Genomic DNA, 25,913 nt, shown 5'->3' with positions numbered 1-25,913 from the left:
AAAAAAAAAATTAAAGATTTAAAAAATAAACAGTCCACAATCTGCTCTATCTTTGTCCCATGTTACTTGTCTTCCTAATGCTTTGTACATAAAAGCTGCCTAGTCACCAACAGGTTTATCATTAACCTTCCCAGCAGGATGTGAGCTGCATGAGGGCAGGTTTTGTCTGGGTCAATGCAATGTCCCCCGCTCTGGGTATAGCGCCTGGCACTGCTGGTTAGCAATCTCTGTAGACTTCCAGGCTGTGAGCCTTTGGGTAATTTCTTTTCTTTTTTTTTTTTTCAATTTGGCCATTTTTTAAAAAGATTTATTCATTTATGCACACAAGAACTGAGGTGCAGGCCAGAGGTGGGGAGGGTGAGAAAATTCACCAGAGAGGGCCTCAAGTATTCCAGTGATGGCAGTCACAGAGGAGCTTCTTAGGACTCAAAGAGGTCGACTGGAGAGGGGGGACTGAGCTAACATGGCTGATGGCTGATGTTGCTGAACATGGACATGTACAAACTGGTGTCCTAAACAGCACATTGATTTCTCGCCTATCTGAGGTAGCTACGAACATCCCCCCTGACAGCCATTGAAACTGAGGTACAAAGAAGGTAAGTAATTGCTGGGGTAGATAACTTGTTACTAAGTAATAAGAGTTACTTAGTACAAAGTACTGAGAGGCAGGATTTGAATCCAGGCCACCCATGCTTTTAATCCCCATGCTTCCCCCATGCCTAGAGCTGGAGGCAGGTGGAGGGAGGCTGAGAAGGTGGTCTGGGGGCATGTGGATGTTCTGACTCCTTAGGAGTCTGTCCACCCACCAAGAATGGGGTCAGGCAAGGGTCAATATTGACAGCCCCCTGCCTCCATGCACCTGGGCCACCTCCTGGCTTTCTCCAGAAGCTGATGGGTTCCAGCTGGTGTATGAGCAGAGGCGGGGAGCAGGAGGCAGAGCTGGGGGTGCTGAGAGGGGTTGATTCCTCTGTGCCAAGAGCCCTGGGAGCCTGGGAATGCCAACTCTGCAACTCAGACAGCCGCCTTAGCATCTGCCAGAGATGGTTCTGGACTCGGCTGGTAGGGAAAAGAAACAGGCAGGAGAGGCCACAGTGAGGTAAGAGAGCCAGCCTTGTTCTGGCAGTCAGGAGCCTGAAAGCCCAGAAAAGGCACTCCCCTATCTGGGCCTCAGCTTTCCCAGTTGTGAAGTAGGGGATGGGAGGAGATGACATATCCCAAAGACTATTCATGTAGAGCTTCCATTTATCAAAAACTATGCTCCGGGCCTCACAGAGCCCCATTTAGCAGGTGCTATCATTGACTTCAGTCTGCAGAGGTGAAACAGAGGCACCAAGAGGCAAAGTGACTTGCCCAAAGTAACAGAGACACAGAGAGGCAAAGTGACTTGCCCAAAGTAACAGAGACACAGAGAGGCAAAGTGACTTGCCCAAAGAAACATAGCTTAAAAAGGGGGAAACTGGATGAAAACTTGACTCGGGATGACCCAGGCCCAAATTCTGAACCATCTCACCTGCTCAAATATGGGGCACTTATACAGAGGCCCCCTTATAGTCACTCTATCCCCAATCCATACTAGGGGTCCGTCCCAAGTTCCTTGACCCACTAGAGAGGCTGGTGATCAGACTCCTCAGCCAATCTTTTCTAGAGGTTTCAAGAAGATGCTTAAGGTGTGACCTTGTAATGGACAGGGGTTAGCTTGCGAGGAATACTTTAATGGGGGAATGTCAAGGTCTATGATAGTCAGGAGAGGGACTTAATTATCCCCTGAAAGAAGAGGGAAATCTTAAGGGCTGACAAACCAACCTGAGCTCAGGCCACAGCAGACCAAGGTGAATGTGGATCTCAAGAAGGCATTCACTCATTATTCATGAATCGATTCATTGATTCAAGAGCTGTATTTATTGAACACTTACTATGTGTCCAGCACTGTGTAGGTAATTGTGGCAGTTAATGGGGCAGATCTGGGCCCTCACTTGAGGGCACTTAGCCCTAACAGGGGCATTGGTGCCTTTGGTTCTCTTACAGATGGGACTTTGTCATTTTAAGATCAGCTCTTTGCAGCCAGACAGCCTCGTTTAAATCCTGGCACTTAGGGCTCCTTGAGCAAGTCACCTTGCCTCTCTGAGCCTTGGTTTTCTCATCTGCAATTTGGGGTTAGCAGTAGGCCCCACTTTCCAGGTTGTTGTGATGCTCAAAGGGTTGGATTTGACTCCTGCTACATCATCAGTGCTTAGCATTATCATCACCTGGGGCTTTGAAACATGTTTCTTCCCACCAATTATCATTCCTGTTGGGCTCAATTCTGGGGTCCAGCAGGGAAGCAATGGAAAGAAATTTAACTAAGCAAAGAGGGTATGGGAGGAGTGCTCTGGAGAGCAGGAACATTATATGAAAAGGCCAGGAGGTGGAGACTTTGAGGGAACAGGATAGAAGCTTCAGGAAAGTCTGGGAGCCCCCAACTAACCCAGTCAGCCCCTTCCTGAAATCTATTGAGGCTCTGAGGTCCTGCGCACAAAAACAATGAAAATGTAGAGGTTCCCAACAATTCTGCAGCTGCAGAGGAGGCAGCATGTAGGATGGTCAGAGCACAGCCTCCCAGCAGCCCAAGGATAACCACCAACTGGCTGCCTAAGACAAGTTGCTTAACCTCTTTGGGCTCAGTTTTCTCCTCTGTAAAAGGGAACTAACAATGCGATCTGCCTCACAAAGCGAGCATGAGGATTAACTAAGGTAATATTTGTAAAGTACACCCATCAGTACCTGGCACACAGCCCAGAACTGTAAGTGTAAGTTCTTAAATGAATAAAGTACAGAACAATATGTGGCAGCCACACAATATGTGCCTGCCACTGCAGTCCCTGAGAGCCTCTGGCCATAGCACCTTATCAGTCCACAGCATTTGAGCCAGTCCGCTCTTCCGGGACAGTCCAGGCTGACAACCAAGCACAGCGGGGAACTAGCATCTGGCCATTGTGTCCAGCGGGACTCCTCTGCAGGAAATCTTTGCAATGGAGCTTCCTATCGATCGACCATACATCCCTAGCACAGCCCCATGGACCGAGTGTCCTCTTACCCGATCTTCCTTACTCCCAGCTCTCCTATCCAGGCGCCACAGCTTTCTTGCAAGGGTCTCCTTTTTTTTTTCCCCAGGTATTATCCCCAGAAAATCTCTTTGCTTCTACCTCCTTCTCACATCTGCTTCCTAGAGGACCAAAGTGACCCAAGAAAGAACAGAGCATGTGTCAACATCCAGAGGACCCACGTCATGCCCTTTGGTGAGTTGTGGCTTACAAACCTGTGAAAGAGTTTCAGATTCAGTCTTCCCCCCTCCGTCTTTCTTTTGGCTCTGAAGAGGCGGGTTTGGAGAAAACACACTGGAGAAACAGGACAGAGGAAGAGCAGCTTACCCGACAAAAAGCCCCATCAGTGTGGAGCGGATGCATTTGTGGCCACTCCTCTTTGGAATTCATACAGAATTCCATTATCATCTCTGGACAGCAGCTCAGGGACCATCTTGTCCCATACCCATTGGACAGACAAGAAAGTTGCTGCCCAGACAGGGGAGCAGAGGGAACAGAGCAGCTCTGGAATCAGGCTCCTAACTCCCAGAGCAGTGCTCATTCCCAACCCTGTGGAGTGAAGCCTGCAATTATGATGCCCTGTCTCCTCTTTACAGGTGAGCAGAGTGAGGCTCTGCCAGCCACCTAGGGTCACACAGCACCAAGACACTAGAGTGACCTTTCCCTCAGACAGAAATGTGAGCACCCTGGAGTAAGTTAGCAGGAAGGGCTGAGCCTGCAACTCCCACCAGTTAGATCCCCTATGACAAGTCTGTGGCTCCTAGGGAGGCAGGTGGTGTACCACATGGATATGGGACCCTCTCCAGTTCCTCTGCATGGGGATATGTGACCTCAAGCTTGTCACTTCACCCCATCTTTAGAAGGAAACAATAATAGAACTACCATTGAGGTCATGGTGAAGCTCAGATGAGTGAAGATATATAAATAAAAATAGTCGACTTTTATCAAGTCAAGTTACTGTGTGCCAGGCACTGCTCTAAGCACTTAACAGGTACGTTATTTAAGCGTCGCTGCAACCTTGTGAGACAGGCTCTATTAATAGCCCCATTTTACAGATGAGGAAACTGAGACATAGAGAATTACACAGATGGGAAATGGAGCTGAACTGAAAACAGGTTGACGCCAAATTCTTTACCTAGAGCCCCTGGCAGGCCAGCTTCTATGAAGGCATTTGGTAATGTTGCTGTTGATACAATAATAAGTATTGTTGTTACTGGAGAAATTTGCCACTGGCAATGCTATCCTATAAAAAATTCAGAAGAATGAATATTCTGACATGTTTTATACAACTTTATTGTTTCTTCTTTTTTGAAGTAGGGAGTAGTTAGCAAGTGCTCAAGATAAATGTTTGTTGAGCTAAAACATCTTATTGTCTTCTTGGAAAAGACCAAAAAAAAGGGGGGGGGAATCCTATTGCCCTACCACCCTGCTTTTACTTTTCTGTGCATGTTTATTTTTATTTTGATTCATAGTTGTGAACATGCTGTGAGAGATTTCTGGATTCTGCATCCTTCACTTAACATAATTCTATGAGCTTCCCCCCATATGATCATTTTAATAGTGGCAGAATATGCCACCAAGTAAACAGCTACTTCACCTACCCCTCCCCATTTTCTCCAGTGTGGGGTTTTAATTCCAATCTGATGCTGCAGCAAATACCACTGGTATTAAAGTCCTTTCTTTAACTCATATGACTTGAAGAAATAACTTGCTAATAGTGGAATTTCTGAAACCAGGAAGCTGGTATTGGGGAAGGCTTGGGGGTCAGAAGCTCCTTCTTCAAGGTCTTCCTGGTGGCACAAGGGGTTAAGTCTCAGCACTATGAAGCTATCAGCAGCCACTGCAGCATGAATTCGATCCCTGGCCAGAGAACTGACCCACAAGGCGCAGCAGACCTCTCCTGTCTCTCCTGCTGCTCCCCTCAGCAGTGTATTTCAGTAGATCCGCCTGTTCTACTCCCCACTGTCTCTGGTAAATCCTCTCATACACCCCCACCCCACGCCTCTGGCCTACACCCCAGTTCTTCTATGTATAAATAAATAAACCTTTGAAAAAAAAACCGCGCCTCCCTGGTGGAACAAGGGGTTAAGCACCATACTATGAGGCAATACACAGTCTCTTCAGCCCGAGTTCGATCCCCAGCCTGCCAGGGAGCTGCCCACATGGCACAGCAGACCTCTCCTGTCTCGCCCACTGCTCCCCTCAGCAGTGTATTTCAGTCAGTCTGCCTGTTCTGTTCCCCACTCTGTCTCTGGTGAATCCTCTCACCCCCTGTACCTCTGGCCTGCACCCCAGTTCTTGTATGCATAAATAAATCTTTAAAAAAAAAAACAAACCCCGTCTCCATGTCCCAGTGATGAAATCATGCCAAAGTTTGTGTATTTCATCCATGCTCAAGGCCTCCACCCCCTGTCAGTATAGCTGAACCTCACCTTCCAGCTGAAGTTATCTCCTCTTCTACTCAGGTGGCCCATGCCATCTTACAACCTGAGGTCAGAGACCTGGGATCTTATCCTCAACCTCACACTAGACTATAAGACCTTGGATTCACCACTGCTATGGGGCCTCTGTCAACTCAGGCATGGAGGGCCTCTCTGTCCTGCCTGGTGAGAAGACCTGAGGCAGCAGAGTGCAGTCCCAGCTCTGTTCCCAAGTCACTATCAACCTCAGTGTCTGTAAAGCTCTCTGGCTCTGCTGCCTCTTATGTAGAAGAGAGGAAAGGGAGAGGTAGATGGCACAGGCAGAGATGAGCTCATGTCACCCACTAGTCTTATTCACCCCACTAGACTAGATGCCTAGAGGACAGAGACCTCAGCACCCGTGACAACATTCAAAAATACACAACGCCACAAACAACTATCAACTCCTTTCCATGAGCAGCAAAAAGTTATTCTCCAACCAACAGGGCCAACGTTTAAGGCTGAATCCCTCTACCACAGTCACTCATTCACCTATGTGTGATTAACTGAGCGCCCCCTGAGTTCTGCATGCCAATTTCTTAATCTCATTTCCTTTTACTCCTCTCTGTTCCTTAACTAACCCAAGCTCATTCCTGCCTGAGAGCCTTTAAACTGCGGAGTCTCTGCCTCTCTTTGCCTCTATCTCAACACTCAAGTCTTGGGTCAGATGTCACCTGTTCTAGGAGAACCGTTTGGCCACCCTGCCTAGGTACCATTCCTCCTCCGTCACCTCACCCTGTTTTTATGTTCCTTTCAACACTGAACAACTATTTGAGATGATATTGTTGACTTCAGTGTTTCCGTGATCAGTATCCAGCCACTCTTTTTCGAATGTCAGATCCAAGAGAGCAGGAACCAGGGCTGTCTAAGGCACCACTTATTCCTCAAAACCCCACCAGCATGTAAGTGATTCCTGGGTGCTCCGAGCACAACTGGTCACACAGAGCCCACATATATTGCTCACCTACTCTCTGCCAGGCCAAGTCCTTCACATGTAGCAACTCTTGTAATATTCCCAACACCCACTGAACGAGCAACATTATTCCCATTTTATAAAAGGGGAAGTTGAGATACAGAACGGTTGAAGTTCAAGACCCCATGGTTAGGGAGAAGCCCACTGTAGTGTGCTGAGTCATATGCAGAACAGAGTCTCTGTCCTCATGAAGCTCAGGGATTAATGGGCAAGCTGATCCAGGCCACAATGTAGAAAATCAGGGACAATTCCTGGAGGGAGTGATACCCCAGTTAAGACCTGGGGACAAATAGGGATTTTTGAGGGTAAAGTGGAGAGAAGGGCAACTTGAATGGAGAAAACTGTAGAGGTCAAGAGGCAGCTAAGAGCACAGAAGCCTGGGGCCTCTCTGGTGGCCTAGGGGTTAAGTCTCAAAGCTACCACCTACCACCAGGATGGCCCTCTCCACACAAAGCAAGCAGACTGAGTTCAATCCCCAGCCAGGGAGCAGCTCCCCTCAGCAGTGTATTTCAGTGGATCTGCCTGTTCTGCTCCCACTCTGTCTCTGATGAATCCTCTCACCCCCTGCACCTCTGGCCTACACTCCAGTTCTTCTATACAAAAATAAATAAAATAAAAATCTTACGATAAAGGAATAATTCTTTAAAAAAAAAAAGCATAGAAGCCTGAGGAACTAGAAGTTGGCTTATGTGGCTGGAATTGGGAGGGGAAGGGGGGAGTGCCATGAGTCAGGGGGTGGGTCACCTTAAACCTCAGTGATTGAGGTTAAAAAAAAGTCCCAGGGTAAAATATGAGGCAATACAACTGGAATGATGGACGGGGCACCCCTCCCCCATCATGCAGGGTCTTGGCAAGATTAGGTGCCTAAATTTTATTCTGGGGTTTGTAAGCCACATATCAAAGACTGCACCCCTGACCTAGTGGTACCCAAAACCATGGGTATCTCTGGAAATTTCTGCTGACTCACTAAGAGACCTCTGCACCTCCATGCCCTTTCTGGGTCTTATCCTCCCAACTGGTATTGGATGACCCAGTCCCCAAAGCACATCTGGCTCCACCAGCCTTGCATCCCATAAACAGGATGCTGTTGACCAATGGGATCTTGGCATTCCTAGAGTCTGATCCTGGGACTCTTGTGCACTGGCCTTCCCATGCTTGCTAAGGCCGGCCCACCACCCTGGCACTTCCCCAAGCAGTCTCTGAGTAGGGGGCTGAGTTTTCTGCTTCTAGGTCCTGCCAAGATATGGGAGCTCCCCCAGGTTTTGGTCAGATGGTGGGTGGGGGTGTCTGCTGAGATCCTCCCAGAGACAAAGGAGCTGACCTGCAAAGAGTTCCAGCGGGAGCCCCGCTCCCCCTCCCTTCCCCCCTCTCCCTTCCCAGTCCACGTGTCTCTATTGTCTGCTCCCCGCTTCAGGGAAAGACACAGCCTCGGATGTGTCAAAACCACCACCCCCCCGGCAGCAGGGAAATTAATTACTGGACGATTTTCACTTCCTCTTGCAGCACTCGCCTGAGCTAGGCACCGGAACAGGGCTGGCTGAGCAGGCTGGGCATGGGGGACTCCCCCCCCATTTATGGGAGAAGAAAGTTGAACCCCAAACCCATAGGGGGCTTCACTGGGAAGCCAAACTGGGTGGGGGAATGACTTCCTCTAGTTGCAGCTGAGTGTCCACACTGGCCACTTCGGAAGCGGGGGAGAGGCGGAGGCAGGAGGGTCCCTGCTGGCAAGCTCACTCTCTTTTCTTTGCGTTCACTCCCGTGTCCCCATGTGTCTGAACCCCGCTGGCTCCCACACGCTCCTCTCTCCCTGGTTTCTCCATCTTTCACTTTTCTTCCCTTTTTTGCACCCCAAGGACCTTTCTTTTTGTGCGTCTGGATCTCTTTTCCCCGTGTGTGTGTGTGTGTGTGTGTGTGTGTGTGTGTGTGTGTGTGAGTGTGTGTGTGTGCAGTGCTACTTCTCTCCATCTCTGTCTCTCTTCTGTTTCTCTCGTGTCTTTTTGTCCTTATCTTGGTCTCTCTGCTTCTATTTCTATCTCTCCGAGTGTGTCTCTCTTTCTCCGTATGTCTCTGTCTTTCCCCTCTCTCTCTCTCTCTCTCTCTCTCTCTCCCCCCTCCCCTCCCCCTCTCCCCGTCTCTCAGTGTCTCTGCGCCGTTCTCGCCCTCACTTTCTCCCCTCCTGCCTGCCCGCTGCTCCCTGCTCCTGGCGTGCCCCCACCGCCGCCAGTTCAGGGGAACGTGTGCGGAGCGATTGTCCTGGGGGACATTTGATGGATTAGAGCTCTGAACAGTTCCATTGCTAGGGGACCACCTGATCTCCTCCAGCCTGCGTCCCATATAAAGCCGGCAGCCGGAGTGCTGAGCACAGCTCCAGCGACCGCCCGTCTGCGCGCCGCCGCCGCCGAGCCCGAGCGGGAGCCGGAGCCGGAGCCGGGGCCGCCGCCGCGGGGAGCTGTCCAGTGCTGAAACCCGCCGCCAGCCAATCGCGCCCGCGGCCGCCTCCCCCACCGGGCCGCGCAGAGCCCGCCGAGCCCCCTGCCAGGAGCACCATGCCGCGCTCCTTCCTGGTGAAGAAGATCAAAGGGGACGGCTTCCAGTGCAGCGGGGTGCCGGCCCCCACCTACCACCCCTTGGAGACCGCCTACGTGCTGCCTGGCGCCCGGGGGCCGCCCGGGGACAGCGGTAAGTGGGACCCTGCGGGGGGCGGGGGTGGGAGAGGGGTGGGGAGTTCGGGCCCTCCCCAACTCGGGCCACGAGGAGGGGTGCGCGCGGCAGGGAACCCCGGGAGGAGATTTCCATGGCCGTGAGCTCCTCGGGGCTTCCCGAGGGCCGGCGGGCGGGGCAGGAACTAGGGCCATACAAAGGGAAAGTCGTGGGGTCGGCCCATCCCGTTACCTCGCGCCAGCCCGGACTTTGAAAGTTGTGGCCCTTGAACGGGGCTGGCGTGATGGGCGGTGAGAGACCAGAGAGAGGGGCGCCCGCGAAGGGCCAATGCTGGGGATTAATGCACAAGACAGCCTGCGGGTCCCCTCTCCCTGGTTGAGGAAGGAGGCCAGCGGCCAGAGTCCTCTCCCTGGCGGGGAAGGGAAGAGGGCCTGGACTACCAGTCCCCGGGGAGATGGGGTTGGCTCCCTGCAGAGAGCTGGGAGCGCCCACTTTCCCCTCAAACCTGCTCCCCCTGGCGATGCCAGACAAGTGTTCTCAGGACCCTCTCTCAGGAACTCTTTTGTTACCCTCAGCCACATGCCTGCCAAAGGCTGGGCCTGTCCTGGAGACCATGAGGTAGAGGGGATTTCTAGGAGGGGTTCCCCCAAAGTGACTCCTGATCCCCTGGGTTGTACTCCCTCCCACTCACAGCTTCTCACCAGCTTCCAGAGGCAGCCTTGCAGCTCCTTGTAAGCCCCCCACCCCCAACACACTCCATCTCTTCTCAGAGCAAGTTCTTGCAGGGACAGGGTTTGGGGGACAAGAGAGGTCATTTAGGCCCAGAATGGGGTGATCTCTGGAGGGCATGGATACTTTTGTGGACCCATTCCCCATGAAGAGGATCACAAAGGGGTTCTCTTCTGATGGCTCCCACCAGAGCAGGTGTCTAGAGAGAAGACATTCCTCTGGCAGTAAGAAATCTGACATCACAAGGGGCATCAGATTTGTGTGTGTGTGTGTGTGTGTATGTGTGTGAGAGAGAGAGGGGGGGGGAGAGGGAGCAGGAGAGGGAGGAGGGGGCAAAGGAGGGAAGAGGAGAGGAGAGAAGAAAGAACTGAGAAGGAAGGGAGAGCTGAGATGGCACAGGCAGGAGCCAAGGAGGGTGGGAGTTTCCACCTCAGGGATTTCCAAGCTCTTCACTCACATTCCATCACTCTGCCAAGCCAGGTAGCTTGAGGGCACTGGGCAAAGGGCTCTGTGACCTCATCAAGGTCAAAGAAATTAGGAAGAGATCAGAGATATAGTTACAGCTCCTTAGCCTCCCCACCCCAGCCTGCCCCAGATCCCCAGCAGAATCAATCCCTTTTTCTATGCCCACATATTCTCTATCCCACTGTCCTCTTTTCTTGACTCCAGGGCCTCATGGGGTCGAGAACAGAAGCCCAGAGATATAACTGGGCTTGGCTGAGTCCTGGACTGGAAGGACAGAGGGTGGACCTGGGGCCACGCCAGAACTGGGGAGAGTGTACTGGGAGCTGGATAAAAACTGTAATGTCTGCAAGGTTGGCATGTGGATCCTGGGGGGACTGACACAAAGCTCTGGGTGCTCATCTCCTGAGGCCCCTTGGTTCTGTCCCCAGGCCAGCTGAGGAAGCCCAGAGAATTTCCCATGCACAGCCAAAACTGCAGGGTGTTCCTCAGGAGAGAGGCTGGAGTGCTTTGCCTTGAATTCAGTCCAAGGAAGCTTTGAAAGGAGCCCAAGTGAATGGTGGGAAGTAGGGTCAGGGCAAAGTCATACAAGGGTGTTCCTGCTGAGGTTCTACCAGGTTTGACCCTCTAGAACCATTTCTGTCTTTGGTCCACTCCCCAAAGACTTCTAGGCCAGTTCCCGGGGCTCTGGGAAATCCTAAGAGTGTCCTGACAGCCTGACATCTGGCCTGGAATTCTGGGGGGCCCCAAGCTCTAGATCTCTGACTTGCTGTGTGACCTTGGGCAAGTGCCTTCCCTTCTCTGGTCTTAGGCCTCCCCAGCAGTAAAATAGTTTAGATGGCATGAACTAATGCCTTGCTAACTTTGACAAGCTCAGCTTCTATGAAGGTCAAGTATGGGGTGGGAAGCATTGGAGATGCCTAGACAGGGGTCTCCAATGCCAGGGACCACTGTCAGGATTTCTTTGGGGAGCCATTAACCTCCAAAGCTTGGCTGGGGGTGGCTGAGTTTCTGAGATCGGCCTTTTTTTTTTTTTTTTTTTTGCCTCAGTCTTTGCAGGCTCCCCGTGGTGAGAACAGGCACCCTGGCCTGACTTTTCTGGCAGTGTCTGCAGTAGATGACTAGTACTGGAGACAAGGAGGTGACCCTTCGAGAATGATAAGACCAGGAAATACAGGGTCTGCCTGGCCCTATTTTCAGGGGCCTCTCGCGCCCCTGGGGGGTGGCCAAAGTGGACAGTGAAGGTGCGCTCACCCCTCGGGTGGGCAAGGGTGCTAGGGGTCCTCAAAAAGCCCACCTCCCCTAGTGGCCTGTTGTCTCTGCTCTGCCGGAAATAACCTTGCTGAGCGTTTGAGGGAAGTGTGAAAAATTGCTGAGCTGACGTTTTTCTCTCCCAGCGTGTGTAAGTGTGCTGGGTAAACAAGGAGAAAGAGAGGAGGGGGGAGGTGAGGCGAGGGAGGGAGGGAAGGAGGGAGGAGAAGGGAGGAGGGAGGTGGAGGGCCTGGGGCTGGAGATAGTTCCAGTTATTAGAAAGATCCTCTTACAAGCCATTCCTGCAGCAATGGCTGCAGGGTCAGGGTGAGACTGTTAGGAGGAGAATCAGAGGGGGGAGTACAGGGAGGGGCTGTAAATGGGGGGTCAGGGCAACCACAAGCTCCAAACCGATGGAGATGCAGGACCCCAAATTAACCCAGCTCAGGGAATGCCAGGGCATGCTAGAGAATTCCTGGAGGACTCCTCTCTCTCACACACACACACACACACACACACACACACACACACACACACACACGCGCGCGCACACAAATGCTTTTCTTTGCCTCCCTGTTTCCTTCCTTTTCAGCCTCCATGGGTTGGGCAGAGGGTGCATCTGGGTTCCAGTCTCCCCCAAACCCACAGAACTCCTAGCTAGGGAAAGGGAAGCCTCCCCAAAGGGGAAAGCTCCAGGACTCTCTGAAGAGCTCCCCAAAGAAGGGAGACCCTAAACAATTTCACTACCCTCCAAACATGCCTCTTTTCTCCCCCTCCTCCTTGTCTTTCTCCTCCACTGTCTCCTGCCCTGGCTGAGCCTTCCCTTCCTCTCTTCTCCCCTGGGGGGTTCTGAGCACAGATTCAGTACACAGTGAGATGCCACTCACACCTCCTAACACTCCCAGAGGCTCACCCTTCAACTCCACCAAGCCCACCCCCTTTCACAGACCCAGGTCCCATCCTGGGGGGTGCTGGCACTGTGGCCACCCCATAGAAGGTTGCTGCTCATCCACCTGCACAGCGGTGGTCTTCATGGGCCCCTGCCAAGGCCAGCTTTACTGCCCCGGACTATCTACCTCACCTCACCCTAACTGAACTCTAGCCGGTGGACACGCTACCCCTCCTCTGTACCCACACGCTGTCCTTCCCCCATACTCCTTCAGAGTGCCTCCAGTGTAAGCAGATGAGGGATCAATGCCAATCCAATAACGCAGTTGTGGGCCCTCCGCAGCTACATTAAGCCTCCCCAGCAGACTAAGGATGTACTCCTACTTTTGCCTTCACTGGCCACATTACACCACCACCCACTTCCTCTCACTTCCTCTGATGGGGCAGGGGAGTCACCCCAGACCAGTCTGGGAGGCTGGCTAAAAGTTCCAATCTGTCACCCTTCACCTCAGAAAGGCCCTCTGGGGAGCAGGGTGCAAAAGGGCCGTCTCGATCCCTTGGCAGAGGGAGCTAGAGAAGGCTGGGGAGGTGCCCAAGGACACACGGTGTGTCTGGGTCTTCTGGAACCACTACTTCCCCTGGCATCTCAGTCTTGGTGCAGGTCCAAGTCCAGGTTGGAGATACGTCAGTGATCCATGTGCAGCATCCATGCCCAACCTTAGATCTAGGACCAGGCCTGAGATCTAGGTCCATGGTCAATGTCTGAGGTTATAATCCAGTCCAAGATTCAAGATAAATCCGTGTCCAAGTTCAAATCCAGGTCAAAGTTCAAGGTCCAGAATCAAAAGCTAGGTCCAATCTCTTGTCCAAGTTCATGTTCAGACCCATTCTCAAGACTGGTCAGGTTCAAGCCTTAGATCCATTATAACCTTTCTCCATGGCCTTGGACTCATCTCCCCAGGATCCGCTTCCCTCTCATGAAATTGAGCTATTGAACGTTCTCTCTTTCAGTTTTGACCTTCTGGGGACCCCAGCAATCTGATTTTTTTTTTTAAGAATTAGTCAGTGGGAGTGTATAATAACAGGACCCATGCGGGCTAGGAAATTTTGGGGTCCATGCCCCGCCAAAGCTTGGGGTCACAAGGGAAAACATGAGAGTTCTGAGCTAAGAGTCCACCCTTCGGACAGTCTCAGGTTGTGGATCCTAAGGGAGGACAGTAGAGTACATCAAGTCCTTATATCAACACAGCAATTTATACATCCCACAGGCCACACACACACACACACACACACACACACACACACACACAGGACAATGGACAACAAGCACAGGGGACAATTAGCTCCAACCTACAGACACAAACCTGAGGCCATGGAGAGTCTACGACTTGCCTGAGTTCACAAGAGCATAAATGGTGAACCTTATCACATCTCCCTCTAGTGGGTGCTTCATCTGCATGTTCTAGGGACCCCCAGAGCCTGGAGACCCACTGGGGGGCATGGCAAGACACTGCTGATTGTGTTGAGGCCCCCAGAACACTTGGCCTCCTTCCCAGCTGTGGTCTCTCCTGGGGTGGAGTGTCTGCCGCCAGCCTTTGGGTAGGGAGGGGCCTTGAAATGGGCCCTCTGTCTGCAGAAAGGGCAGAAAGCAGGGGGGTCTGGCGAGAATATGGCATTTGTGCAAGACACCCTGTCCCCAGAAAAAGGTCCGGGAAAGGCCCACAGGGACACTCCTCAGAAGCTGGGGGCACCTCCACCAAGCAGTGCTGGGCAATTCAAGACCCTCAGGCACTCACTCCTATCGCACAGCCTCTTGAAAAAGCTTTCCTATTGATTCTAGCAGAGCTGTGGGCCTCCCTGTGGGCTACAAGAATTGGGTCACAGTCAGGAAAAACCAGAGTATGGGGAATTTCAGCAAGTGGGAATGGTGGAAGGGACCCTGGCATCTTCCAGATACCCCCTAAGCCTGGGTCAGCAGCAGCAGTCCCCGCCCTCCCCCGCAGCCCTGGTCATGTTGAGCCAGAGCTCACTCTGCCCCCTGCTCATCTGCACCCCAGGACCCCCTCCCCAGTGGGCAGGTGTACCAGCTGCCAGGCCCTTGAAGGAGGTGGGTGTCGTTTCTGGTCCAGTGCCCAGGGAACCGCTAACAAAGATTCTATAATAAGGGGAGGGGGAGGTACCAGCCCCTTTGCCCAGCTCTGTGAGCAGACAGGAGAAACTATTTTTATCCCGCTTTGCTGCTGACAGACCTGGCTTTCTGCTCAGCTGGCTGGAGCTGATTCTCGAGGCCCGAGGCCCTGGCACAGCAAGAAGCAGCTCTAAATATACCACGCGGCAGCCCCTTCAGCCCCCATCACTAAGCGGGGCTGGGCCCTCCTCAGGAACTGGGCCACCTGGGAAGCAGGCCCACCACCCCTCTTTTTCTACTCATCTCAAGGGAAGTAGGATCAGGGCTGTAAATTCCCTACAGGAAGTCTGGGGCCCTGGGAATCTGGGAGAGACTGGGAAAGGAGCCTAGGCTGGGAGGCAGGAGGCTCACCTCTCTCTGACTTGAACTTGCCTGGTGACCTGATGGGTCAAGACCTTCTCTGGGCCTCAGCTTCTGCAGAATTCAGGCAAGAGAGGAAATAACTGCCCTGTTCCCTGAGACATGCGCTATTGTGCATGACTACTAGGCAGGGTGCCTGGAACGTAGTAAGTGCTCAATAAGTGTCCGTCCTTACTTTTATTAATTCTTTTTACAAAAATTTACAAGGACTGGCACATCTTCTAGAACAGCAGCTCCTCCCCACCCCTACCATCCCATCCCATCATCCCATCAGACACAGGCTGATTGCGTAGTGGTATTTGAAGAATCTCACCATCCCGTCGCCCCTCCACCACCAACTGAAAATCCTTGCTCCTGAAGCAGGTCTCCACGTCCACGCTGGTGTTTTGGAAAAAGACAGGCTTTGGAGGATTTCAAACCTAACTCCTCCTCTAGTGACCTTGGGCAAGTCCTTGGGCCTCTAGGATTGGTGCAGTGCCTGGCACCCGAGGAGGGCTCAGTGGTAGTTGGAAGCATTAGTGATAGCAATAATAGTACTTGCTGGAGATACCTCCACCTTCACCCCGAGGGGACAGGTAGCTGGATGAGACAATGTCTGCAGAGGGGCCAGCAACTTAACTCTCATAAATTCCCTGGCCGCCCTCCTTTGGGTGCAGGATTTTCTTTTAATAGATGCTGGACCTTCAATGTAAACCAGTCATTCTCAGGTGACATGTGCATGATGTCTCCATTTCAGTGTTTCTGAGCCTTCCCTATTGCCCTGAATGTCAGGTGGCTCTGCTCCCTACACCTCAAGTCAGGGATCTGAGCCCAGAGAGGCTGCATGACTTGCCCAAGGTCACATGGCTAGGATGTGAGTACTGGGCCAGAATGAGAGCCAGCTCTCTTCTCTCTGGGCCCCTGCCTTCCTGCCTCTATCAGGGTCCAGACACGAAGCCCTGTCCCACCCAATCACTGGGGGGACAGGTAGCTCAGCCTTCTCTAGTCACCTGTGGGGCAAAAGAAGGCAACCAAAGCCCATCTGATTTCCACGCAGAGTCAGAGCATGGCGCATCATGTCCTAAGGGATCCTCCAGGGTGAGAACTAGAAAGATAAAGTGGCTTGCCCAAGGTCACACAGCAGCTTGAGACATCCATGTGTGTCTCATACTTTTCTGGAAGATTAGAAGGATATCACCAGGAAATATAGGGATAATACTGATAACAATAATAACAGCTCGGGTGGCTATTGTGTGCCAAGCACTGTACTAAGTACTTTACGTGCATTAATTCGTTCAGTGCTATTACGAGTGCCCTTGTACAGATGTGGTACAGAAAAGATTAAATAACTTGCCCAAAATCACATACCTAGGGAGAGGGCTGTGGATCTGAGAATGAGGTGGAATTGATAGGGGCTGGGGAGCAGGGGGAGTGGTGCAGTGGGCAGGACAATAAGCATCACTGAGGGATCTAGTCATCCATGATGCAAAGAGGTTTTTATAGTATCCCAATCAACGTTCTACTGCACAGATCAAATCCAGATGTGGTAAGTGACCTGGCCAAGGCCAAGGTCATATTGCAAGTGTGAACCAGCCCATCCTAATATGACCTAACATAATTAACTTTCATATGACACACACATACACACACCCCTATTACAAATTCCAAAGCTGCTGGGTATCAGGTCTGGCCTCACAATTCCTGTCCTGAAGGCAACTCCCCATCCACCCTAGGCAGATGAGCAGCCTTTGTTTGAGAGGTCCCTATTTCTACATGAATCCCCTGCCCCAGCACAGGAATAAGGTGCAGCAGTGCTGCATATAGCCACCAGAGGGCGCCCTAGGCAGAGCCCAGTTTGGGTGAGAAGGGCCTGTTTAATTGAGCTCCTACTATGCATCAGAACTTTTCTCACCAGAACATTTAAAGTTACACATCCTGGGTAAGGAAACAGGGGCTCAGAGAAGAGCAGCAAGATATGTCTGGATGAATGCCAAGAAAATCATTATTATTACTAATAACAACAGCCAACATGTACTGCGGGTTTACAATGTGCTGGGTTGGAATCCTGGCACTAAATTACCAGGAATGCAATCCTGGGCATATTATTACTACCAATTTCCTCATCTATTAAGATGATTTCAACCTTTGAGGTCTGAGGGTGGAAAGCATTCATGTTTGTAAAGTCCTTAAAACAGACGTAAGTGCTCTAGGAATCTTAGTTATTATTTGTTCATTTCTCACTTATTTGTTTGCTCAGGGACTCTGTACTGCAGCTCTATGAGTTATGTGCTTTCATTATCCTTCATTTTGCAGCTGGGGAAACAGACACAGAGAGGTGGGGATGGCAAAGCTAGAATTCAGTCCAAACACTATAGCACCGAAGTTGCACCCTTAGCCAGTATGCCATCCTCCTTAATAACATAACATGCAAGGCACTGGGCCCATGATCAGTCCCACAACAGGAACTTGATTCTACACTACCTCATATCACGAGAGGGAACCTGAAGTGCATGAAGATGCATGACTTGCTCAAGGTCACCTAGCTAGTATCTGCCCGGAATCAAGCTGTCCCAAGATCAGGAAGACCGAATGGCCCGCAGCAGACCCGGCTGGGATGGGCAGGGAAGCTGGCCCGACAAATCTCAATTAGCCATTTCACAAATGCTTATTTGAGTGCCCACTAACCCTGGGCACTGGAGAAAGGTGGACAACTCAACCAGAGCACCTCCCTCAGGGACCTCGCAGCATGTGGGAAACAAAGGGAGCAGTGGGGTGCGCCACCATCATTGTTCAACCCCTTGTGCAGGTCCTATCACTGCTGCCTACTATTATCTCTTTATTTGTAGTAAAAGTATTCTTGTGACAATTTATCAGGATGATAGGAGTAAAGCAATTAGTGCAGAGTCTGGCATAGAGAAAGTGCTCAGTAAATATTAGCTATTATTATCATTATCATCGAAAATTACAATGGGAAGAAATACAGGAGAAGGAGGGGGTCTGAGAGTGTCCAAGGGGTATTTAACTCAGTCTGAATAATAATCCCTGAATGTTTTGGGGCCTGGGTATCAGGCCTGAATCCTAGAGTGGGGGGTGAGAGTAACTCTAGACCAAAGGCAGAAGGGAGGGAATGGGGTGCTGAGAGGCTATGAAAGCATCCCTGCCAATTAAAAAACTGCCCCTACCACTCACTCTCTGCACCTGACCACAGAGCCTTCCCTACTGAGTCATCCGCCCCCACAGTCTCCAACCACTTCTGTGTGCAGAGAGCCCTGTGTGGGCAGTTGCAGGGACAGAGGGAAAACTAAGGACACACCCTTCCCTTTGGGGGTGGGGGGTGGGGAGGTGTCCGCTTAGCCTTCACCCTGTGGCCATCCCCAGTGCCAGATGAGTGGTAAAGGCTGTTAGAGGAAAGCTCACCAGAGAGCTCAGCCTCCCTGTCCCAATGTGGTTCTCTGTCTACAAAGCCCTCTTTCACCTGCTCGCTTGAGTGTGGGAATTGGAGGGAGCGGGGGCTGGGGATGCAGGTCTCAGGGGTCAGAAGGAAAGGGTCAAATTTCCAGTTTTGCCATGCCCCAGTTGTGAAATTTTAGAAAGTTTCCCTGAAATCAAAGGACAGTGGAAACACTTGGTAATTTAGTGCCAGGCTGATGAGCGTGTATATGTCTGTCACTGGGAACCCAGCCCCAGGGCCCCTAGGGAAGGCGCTAGGACCATGGCAGGCTCTGAAGGCAGCGCCTTGGCCCTTGCTCTTGGGAAGACCATGGCCCTTGCTCTTGGGAAGTCCCCGTGGCATCCCCAGGAAGAGCCACCAATCACTCAAGCCTAAGAGGGACAGCTTTTCTGGTCCAACTCAAGAGGAGGGAGGAGGAAGAGAGGAATTCTTACCTTGAGACTCCAGATGGCCTCTAGTGGAGCAGGGAGCAAAGCAGTCTTGAGAGCAAGTACAGGAGTTCCTTTTCTGGAGCACCTATTACATACCACACACTTGACCTCTCCGAAATCTTCTGGCAACCCTGCCAGTTGGGTCTAACCAGGTTGAGGCTCGCTTAATGCAACATCCATTCATCATACACCTCTGAGCCAGGCACATGCTGAGCACACAGATCCAGGCCTGGGAAACTTAGTCCAGTGGGGGAGGCAAACAAATAATCTTCAGAGACGTCACTTTTTCCAGTAAAAAGCATGATTATAATAGCTAACATTTATGCAGCAGTTACGGCGTGCTCTCTCGCTCTTAATTTCCTTACACCTGAAATGCAGGTTATAATAGAACCCACTTGCTGAGGTCTGTGACTATTAAATGAGTTAACTGGATAAAGCCCCCAGCACGGAAAGGCTTTAATAATCGTTTCTTTTCATCACTTTACTCGGTCCTTCCACAGACCTCGGGAACGAGTGTCCAACTATAAGTTCCATTCTGTAGATGAGGAAACCGAGACTCAGATCAATCACAAGACTGGTGTGGTGGAATATCGTTGAAATACAGAGCGCGTGGCCTTTGGCGCAGCCTGCCAAGGCTTGAATTCTAGCTCCATCCCTCACAACACAGGCCGCGAGCTCTGGCGCCGCATGCCTCGGTGTCTCTATCCGTAAAGTGGGTGTGATAATAACAGCCTCGTGTGTGGGTGTGCGCACTGAAGAAGACAGTGAACACACAGCGAACAGAGCCGTGGGGGAGGCACCGTGCTGCAGGTGGGAGGAGTGGAGGCTATTTTTATTGTGCCCCAAGAAGGATTTGAACCCGGCAGCCTGGTGGCAAGCGGAGGTGTAGGACAGCGACCTCGGTCCTCTGAGAGCGGCCCGTGGGCGTGGGCAGGAGGGCCGGGAGGGCCTGGAGGACCAGGAGGGCCAGGAGGGCACGGCGAGCGCCCAGGCCCGGCACGGAAAGCCCTCCCGGGCGCCTCACCGTCCGCCCCGTCCCGTCTCGCCCCTCCAGGTTACACCCCGCACTGCCTGCCCCCCAGCAGCTACGATGCGGACCAGAAGCCGGGCCTGGAGCTGGCGCCGGCCGAGCCCGCCTACCCGCCGGCGGCGCCGGAGGAGTACAGCGACCCCGAGAGCCCGCAGTCCAGCCTGTCGGCGCGCTACTTCCGCGGGGAGGCGGCCGTGACCGACAGCTACTCCATGGACGCCTTCTTCATCTCGGACGGGCGCTCGCGGCGGCGCCGGGGCGGGGCCGGCGGGGACGCGGGGGGCGCGGGGGACGCCGGGAGCGCCGGGGGCGCGCGGGGCGCGCGGGGGCGCCGGCGGGCGGCGGGCACCGGCACGCGTGCGCCGAGTGCGGCAAGACGTACGCCACGTCGTCGAACCTGAGCCGCCACAAGCAGACGCACCGCAGCCTGGACAGCCAGCTGGCGCGCAAGTGCCCGACGTGCGGGAAGGCGTACGTGTCCATGCCCGCCCTGGCCATGCACGTGCTCACGCACAACCTGCGCCACAAGTGCGGCGTGTGCGGCAAGGCCTTCTCGCGGCCCTGGCTGCTGCAGGGCCACATGCGCTCGCACACCGGCGAGAAGCCGTTCGGCTGCGCGCACTGCGGCAAGGCCTTCGCCGACCGCTCCAACCTGCGCGCGCACATGCAGACGCACTCGGCCTTCAAGCACTACCGCTGCCGCCAGTGCGACAAGAGCTTCGCGCTCAAGTCCTACCTCCACAAGCACTGCGAGGCCGCCTGCGTCAAGGGCGCCGAGCCGCCCCCGCCGGCCCCCGCCGGCCCCGCCAGCTGAGCCGGCCCTCGCGCCTCAGGGCCCCCGGGCCCCGCAGCTGCACCCTCAGCGCCCTCTCCACCCCGCCCCGGCTGCATCCCCTCGCCCTGCCCAGCCCGGAACTTTTCTCCCCGGGCCCCCAAACCCCAGCCCACTTCCAGCATTGTCTTCCCCGACACTCCCCGAACCACACGGTCCCTTCCGGCTGCCCAGACACGGACCTTGACCTCCTGTCCAGGCCCTCAAGGCTCCCAACTCAGGCACCAGGTCCGCACCTCTCCCAGGCCCCGGGGCCGCAATTCTCTCCTGCGCCTCTCCCCTCTCGCTCTCAGAGCTTTCCTGTCATTTCGCTGAGTCTCTGGCCATTCCCCTAGTGTAGTCCCCGATCCAAGACTCACCCGACCCTTGACTCTCAGGCAGGCCTGCCCTGATTTCCTCATGCCCACTAGGATACAGGTCCTGCGGGCCCCACACCACATTCCAGACTACCCCTCTTGACCTCTCTGCTGAGTCTCCCCAGACGTGTGCCCTCTAGGGATCTAACATGCACCCTTCTTGGAGCCCCCAGTCTGTCCCTGACTCTCTCCATTACGCGGCCTTAGGTCCAGCCATTAACATCCCCCCCCCACATTCACCCTTCCCATATTTCCCACTCTCTGGGACCCTCGGGGGGACCTTCTCACTCACACCCATTCCCACTGCCTACTCCATCCTGACCTTCTCATCCTCCTAGCAGCTCTCACCCTCCGGGTCCCCTGACCTGGGGTAGACTTGAGAGGCATTCAGGGCCCCAGCTCCATAAGGTAGCCCCTCTCTCACCCCAGGACAGCCCCTCCCTGGGCTTCCAGCCTCAAGCTGCCCTCTCCCCAGATTCTCTGAGCACTTTCCCCTACCCCAGGACTACAGGTTACCCCTCCTTAGTTGTTGGGGAGAGGTCTGAGGCACCTCACAAATGCCCTACCCCAACCAGCTGGGCCGCTCCAGTTATTTATTCGTGTATTTATTTATTTATTTATTATTGTATTTAATCTCTTGGCCTCACCCAGGGACGGTCTGACTTCCCCAGCTGGACTGGGGGGGGCCTGGGGGGGGGGTCAGGGAGCCAGGCAAGGAGAGGGACAGCAAGGCCATATAGGGCTGCCCCGGCCCCACCTCACCCCTGTTCTCCATGAAGTGAGGGAGGAGCCCCACCCTCATTAGAGCCTGAACTAGCTGGGGAAGGCGATTCGCGAATGGGAGGGGCAGCCTAATGACCCTCCAATGGGGGAGGGGAGGAGATGCCAGGAGGTGTAGTCATGGGGCAGGTCCCCATTCTCCTGAGCCTTCCACTCCCTCTCCAGGGAGACCGGAAAGAGGAGCCTCCTCGATTTGTTTCCTATTTATTCCTCTTTCCGAGGGACCCCAGGTTCCAGGGACCGACTGAGCCCCGGACCCCACTGGGGCCTCCGGCCCACTCGGCTCCCCGGGAGGAGCGCTCCCTCCCGGCCACGTCTATGCAACTCTCCCGGGCAGAGGGGCCAGGGCTGCCAGCCTCGCTCTCGTTGGCCGCCACTACCTCCCCCGCCGCGCTTTTTGCATGCCCGGGCGAGGACTGAAGCACACACCTCCATGCTCGCTGGCCCTGGCCCCCTCTGCTTTAAGCACATGCCTCTGCCCCATCGCTTGGCGCCCAGCTCCAGGGCAGGAGTCCCCGACACCTCCCGTGCTCCCACTCTCCTCCTATTTACAAAGGAGGGTGGAAACTGGAGGGCCCCGGGAGCAAGGGCACTTCTCTAGGGCTTCTCAGCTCCAGGCCCGCCGGGAAAGGGAGGCACAGGGATAGAGGGAGGGAGAGGGGTCGCAGAAGCAATTATGGAGGGTGTTGACCCTGTAAATAGGAACTTCCGACAGCAATAATTTTCCATGCATGCTAAGCCTTTTGGCCATATTTTGTATGAGCGCTTGGCGCTCCCCTCCTCCACTTCCCCCAACTCCCACCCCAGACCCTATCCCTTCCTCACCTCCAGCAGTATTACTTGTAAGCAATTCAGGGATATTAAAGGGACTTTGGCCACTCTCCAGAGCCTCTAGACCCTATGATTGGCGGTGGGAGGGAAGAAGAAGAGTTTCTGAGAGGCAGTGGGATTTCTTCTACATTCCATTTCCTTCCTTGCAGCCTAAACTGACTATAGCTGCCTCCAGAGGTCATACAGCTCTGGGGACCCCTTGGCATCCATAAAGTCCCTTTGGATATCAGGCATCCTCAGTGCTAATTTTTCCTTAAATACTGGGGTTGCAAACTCAAAGAGTTAGAGAACCATATCAATAATGTTATCTCCCTGTCCTATAACAATAACATAAATGAATCAAGCAGTTTGCCCTAAGACATTAGGGAATGGTGGAGCCTGTGTCAAAAAGGAAAGAGTGTGTATCACTATAAACATGCAATTCATATTAACTTCACCTGCCAAACAAATACAACTCTGAGCCAATGTCCCTTGACAGCCAGTTCACAACCTTTACATTCTTCCCACTACAGCCCCTACTTTTGTGACTGGGCTTCCCGCCACCCCTGTTGGCCATACACGCAGCAGGTACATACATACAAGACTGACTTTGGCACAGCAGGCAAAACTCCCCAAACAGTAAGCTGCACCTAGAATTCATGAGTCTCACCAAAAGTGTTCAGGAAGGTGTTGGACAACCAATCTCATCCTCCTTGCCAGCTGCCTTAGTGATCTTTCAAAATACAAATCTGTGCTTGCCTTACTAAAAAACTTCACCAGGCATCCCCAACACCACATTGCTTATCTCCAGTTCCCAACACAGACTCACACAGAGGCAGGGCCCATGTGCTTTGGGGGCTGGATATCAAGGGCAGAAGCTGTAGGCTGGAAGCCTATCTCCCTTGGGATCTCCTTTCAGGCCTTTTGGAGGCCATGCACTCACCTTTTAGACCCTCATCCTGGTGCCTGTCCACCTTCCCCTTTGCCCACTTCTGGAAGAGCAGCTGCATCCCAAGGCGAAGTGTTAAGTGTCTCTAGCAATGACAACAGTGTAGGAACCCCCCCAGTCTCCAATGGGGCTTGGGGGAGCACAGGAGCCTAATGCCTTCCTAGAATCAACATACCATCCTCAATGGCTACTAATCGGCTGCTTCAATTACATTGTTTCAGGTTCAGGGAATAGAACACAGTCTAGATCTGCATTAAACCCTTTGAAGCAGAGAGTACTTAACACAGAAAATTGACTGCTGACAAAATTGTTAGAAAGGTTGAAAGGTTGACCCCTCAGCTAGACCCCCCATAGCATCACCCCAGAATTGGCCTACCAAGGGACTTGCTGCCACTTTCACAACCAGACCATGTATGGGAGGGGAGGGGAGTCAGGGAGCACTGGGACCTCTTGAGTTTAAGAACACAGCATAATACGTAGCAGCCAGGGTCAGGAGGCCCCTGTCACTGCCTCTGTAACTGTCTCCTGTCTCCTCCAACACTGATGGCTGAGCACTGAAATACTGTTAAAGAAAAACGTAGTGTCTCCATGACCATCTTGCCAGCAGCAAGAGACAAGGCAGTAAGATGTCCCTGCCCACTCTGCCATTCAAACCCCACAGACATGCATCTAATGGATAAAACCTTATCCTTGCTGAAAGAAGTCTGAAAAATGACTTTTTAACTCTCCAAATTGCAATAAAAAAGGCACCCTTGAGGGAAGCGGGAACAGACGCTGAGTGCCCATCAACTGTCTGGTCAGCCTGGTTGTAGTGGCCTGTCATCCGTCTCATCAGTCCTCACTCCTGGACTGGCAGCCATGCAATTTGCAGACTAAACATTAGTTTAGGGGTGGTCTTGACCGGTCTAAGAGTAATCCCACCCCTATTGGGTAGAAAGATAGGCATAGGACTCAATTCTAGCTAATGAGACTTGAGAGGTTTCCTAGGTTTCCTAGAAGCTTCTAGGAAACTTTGCCTCTTTCTCTCTTTAAGGGAAAAGAAACTCAGTTTCTCTCCTCCCTGAATATGAAGAAGGAAGCATGTCATTTTATGGCCATAAAGAGAACTAGTCTTGGCATGAAGTCCATACCCTGGATGGCAGAGGAGGGAGATGAGGAAACACAGATCCTGATCACATCTGGAGCCACAGGACATTCCCTGAAACCACTCAGTGTTTTGCCTCTGCACTTCCTGGCATGTGGCAGGAGTGTATTTATTGCATGAGGCAGTTGACTCAGGTCCCTGTTGTCTGCAACCCTGAGCACCTCAATTAGCATATCTATCCAGTCTGTTTTTCACAAATCTCTAAATGGAAGCCATCCTGACACAACCTCTGGTTCTCCTCTTACCTGTCTGGCTGTTTCTCATAAAAAAATCTCATTACACCATGGCTTCCATTTCCACCCACATGCAGATGACTCACAAATTTACATTTTTCACCTCCAATCTTCTCTTTGATCCATAAATCCACATCTGCCCACAGGTCACCCCCACTTGGATATCTCCAAGGACCACAGATCAGCCTAAGAATGAAACCAGAATTTGATCCTCCTCGGAATGGCAACAGTGCCCATCCCGTCTTAAACAGCCACAAAACCCAGAAGTCATCTCTCCCACCATCCGATCCATCACCAGGTTCTGCTGATGTTTTTCTCTACATCTTCTCAGTCTTCATCCCTAGTCCATAGCTCTTATCATTGCTTATCTAGAAAATTAGACCAGCCTTCAAAGTGATCTCCCTAGACCCATTCTGCTTCCTCCTGCTCACTTCCTCTGTCCAGTGCAGCCAGAGGCATCTTTTAACATAGGCAGGTCTAATCATGTCAATCCCATTCCCCTTTTCTGCTTAAAATACTCAATAACTTCCCACCATGTGTGTGGGGAAAGTGGATCTGCCTGGGTGGCTTACGAAACCCCACCCGGGTTGGCTCTATCATTCCAGGTGAATCTTCAGCCACACACAACCCATTTCTCTTGGAGTTCCATCTGTCTCTTTTCGACAATCTTTCTCCCCCACCACCGCCACAGGGCCTTTGCATAAGCTAGTCACTCCACCAGCAATATACTGTATCTGTCCCCCTATCACCACCACACCTTACTACTTAATGCCTTTTCATCCTTCATCTCCCAGTGGGGAGGTCACTTCCTCAGGGGCCACATGCTGTTCCTTCACAGCACTTACACTTTTCCATTAATCAATGTCA

At 52.7% G+C, this 25,913-nt stretch overlaps 2 protein-coding genes across 4 annotated transcripts in view; one reads left to right on the top strand and one right to left on the bottom strand.

The window, feature by feature from the left end:
* The window catches only part of FAM110A (family with sequence similarity 110 member A), a 120,229-nt gene extending 100,379 nt beyond the window's left edge, over nt 1-19,850 (bottom strand). For 2 of the 3 annotated variants that reach the window (XM_054697285.1, XM_054697295.1), the window contains exon 1: nt 18,916-19,850. The gene's annotated coding sequence lies outside the window, so the exon portion shown is untranslated. Of the gene's footprint in view, nt 1-15,042; nt 15,065-18,915 lie in introns of those variants that run through there. The other variant, XM_054697293.1, reaches the window with a different exon arrangement.
* Nucleotides 9,059-20,756, top strand: SCRT2 (scratch family transcriptional repressor 2). The gene is given in 3 exon segments (XM_037497612.1): nt 9,059-9,191; nt 19,967-20,251; nt 20,254-20,756. Coding segments are annotated over 3 exon segments (921 nt in total).
* The last annotated feature ends 5,157 nt before the right edge of the window (nt 20,757-25,913 follow it).

This window comes from Talpa occidentalis, unplaced genomic scaffold (assembly GCF_014898055.3).
Source record: "Talpa occidentalis isolate TD23 unplaced genomic scaffold, MPIMG_talOcc4v2.1 talOcc4.10, whole genome shotgun sequence".
In the NCBI taxonomy this organism is placed as follows: Eukaryota; Metazoa; Chordata; class Mammalia; order Eulipotyphla; family Talpidae; genus Talpa; species Talpa occidentalis.
This window is presented reverse-complemented; position numbering and strand designations above follow the sequence as displayed.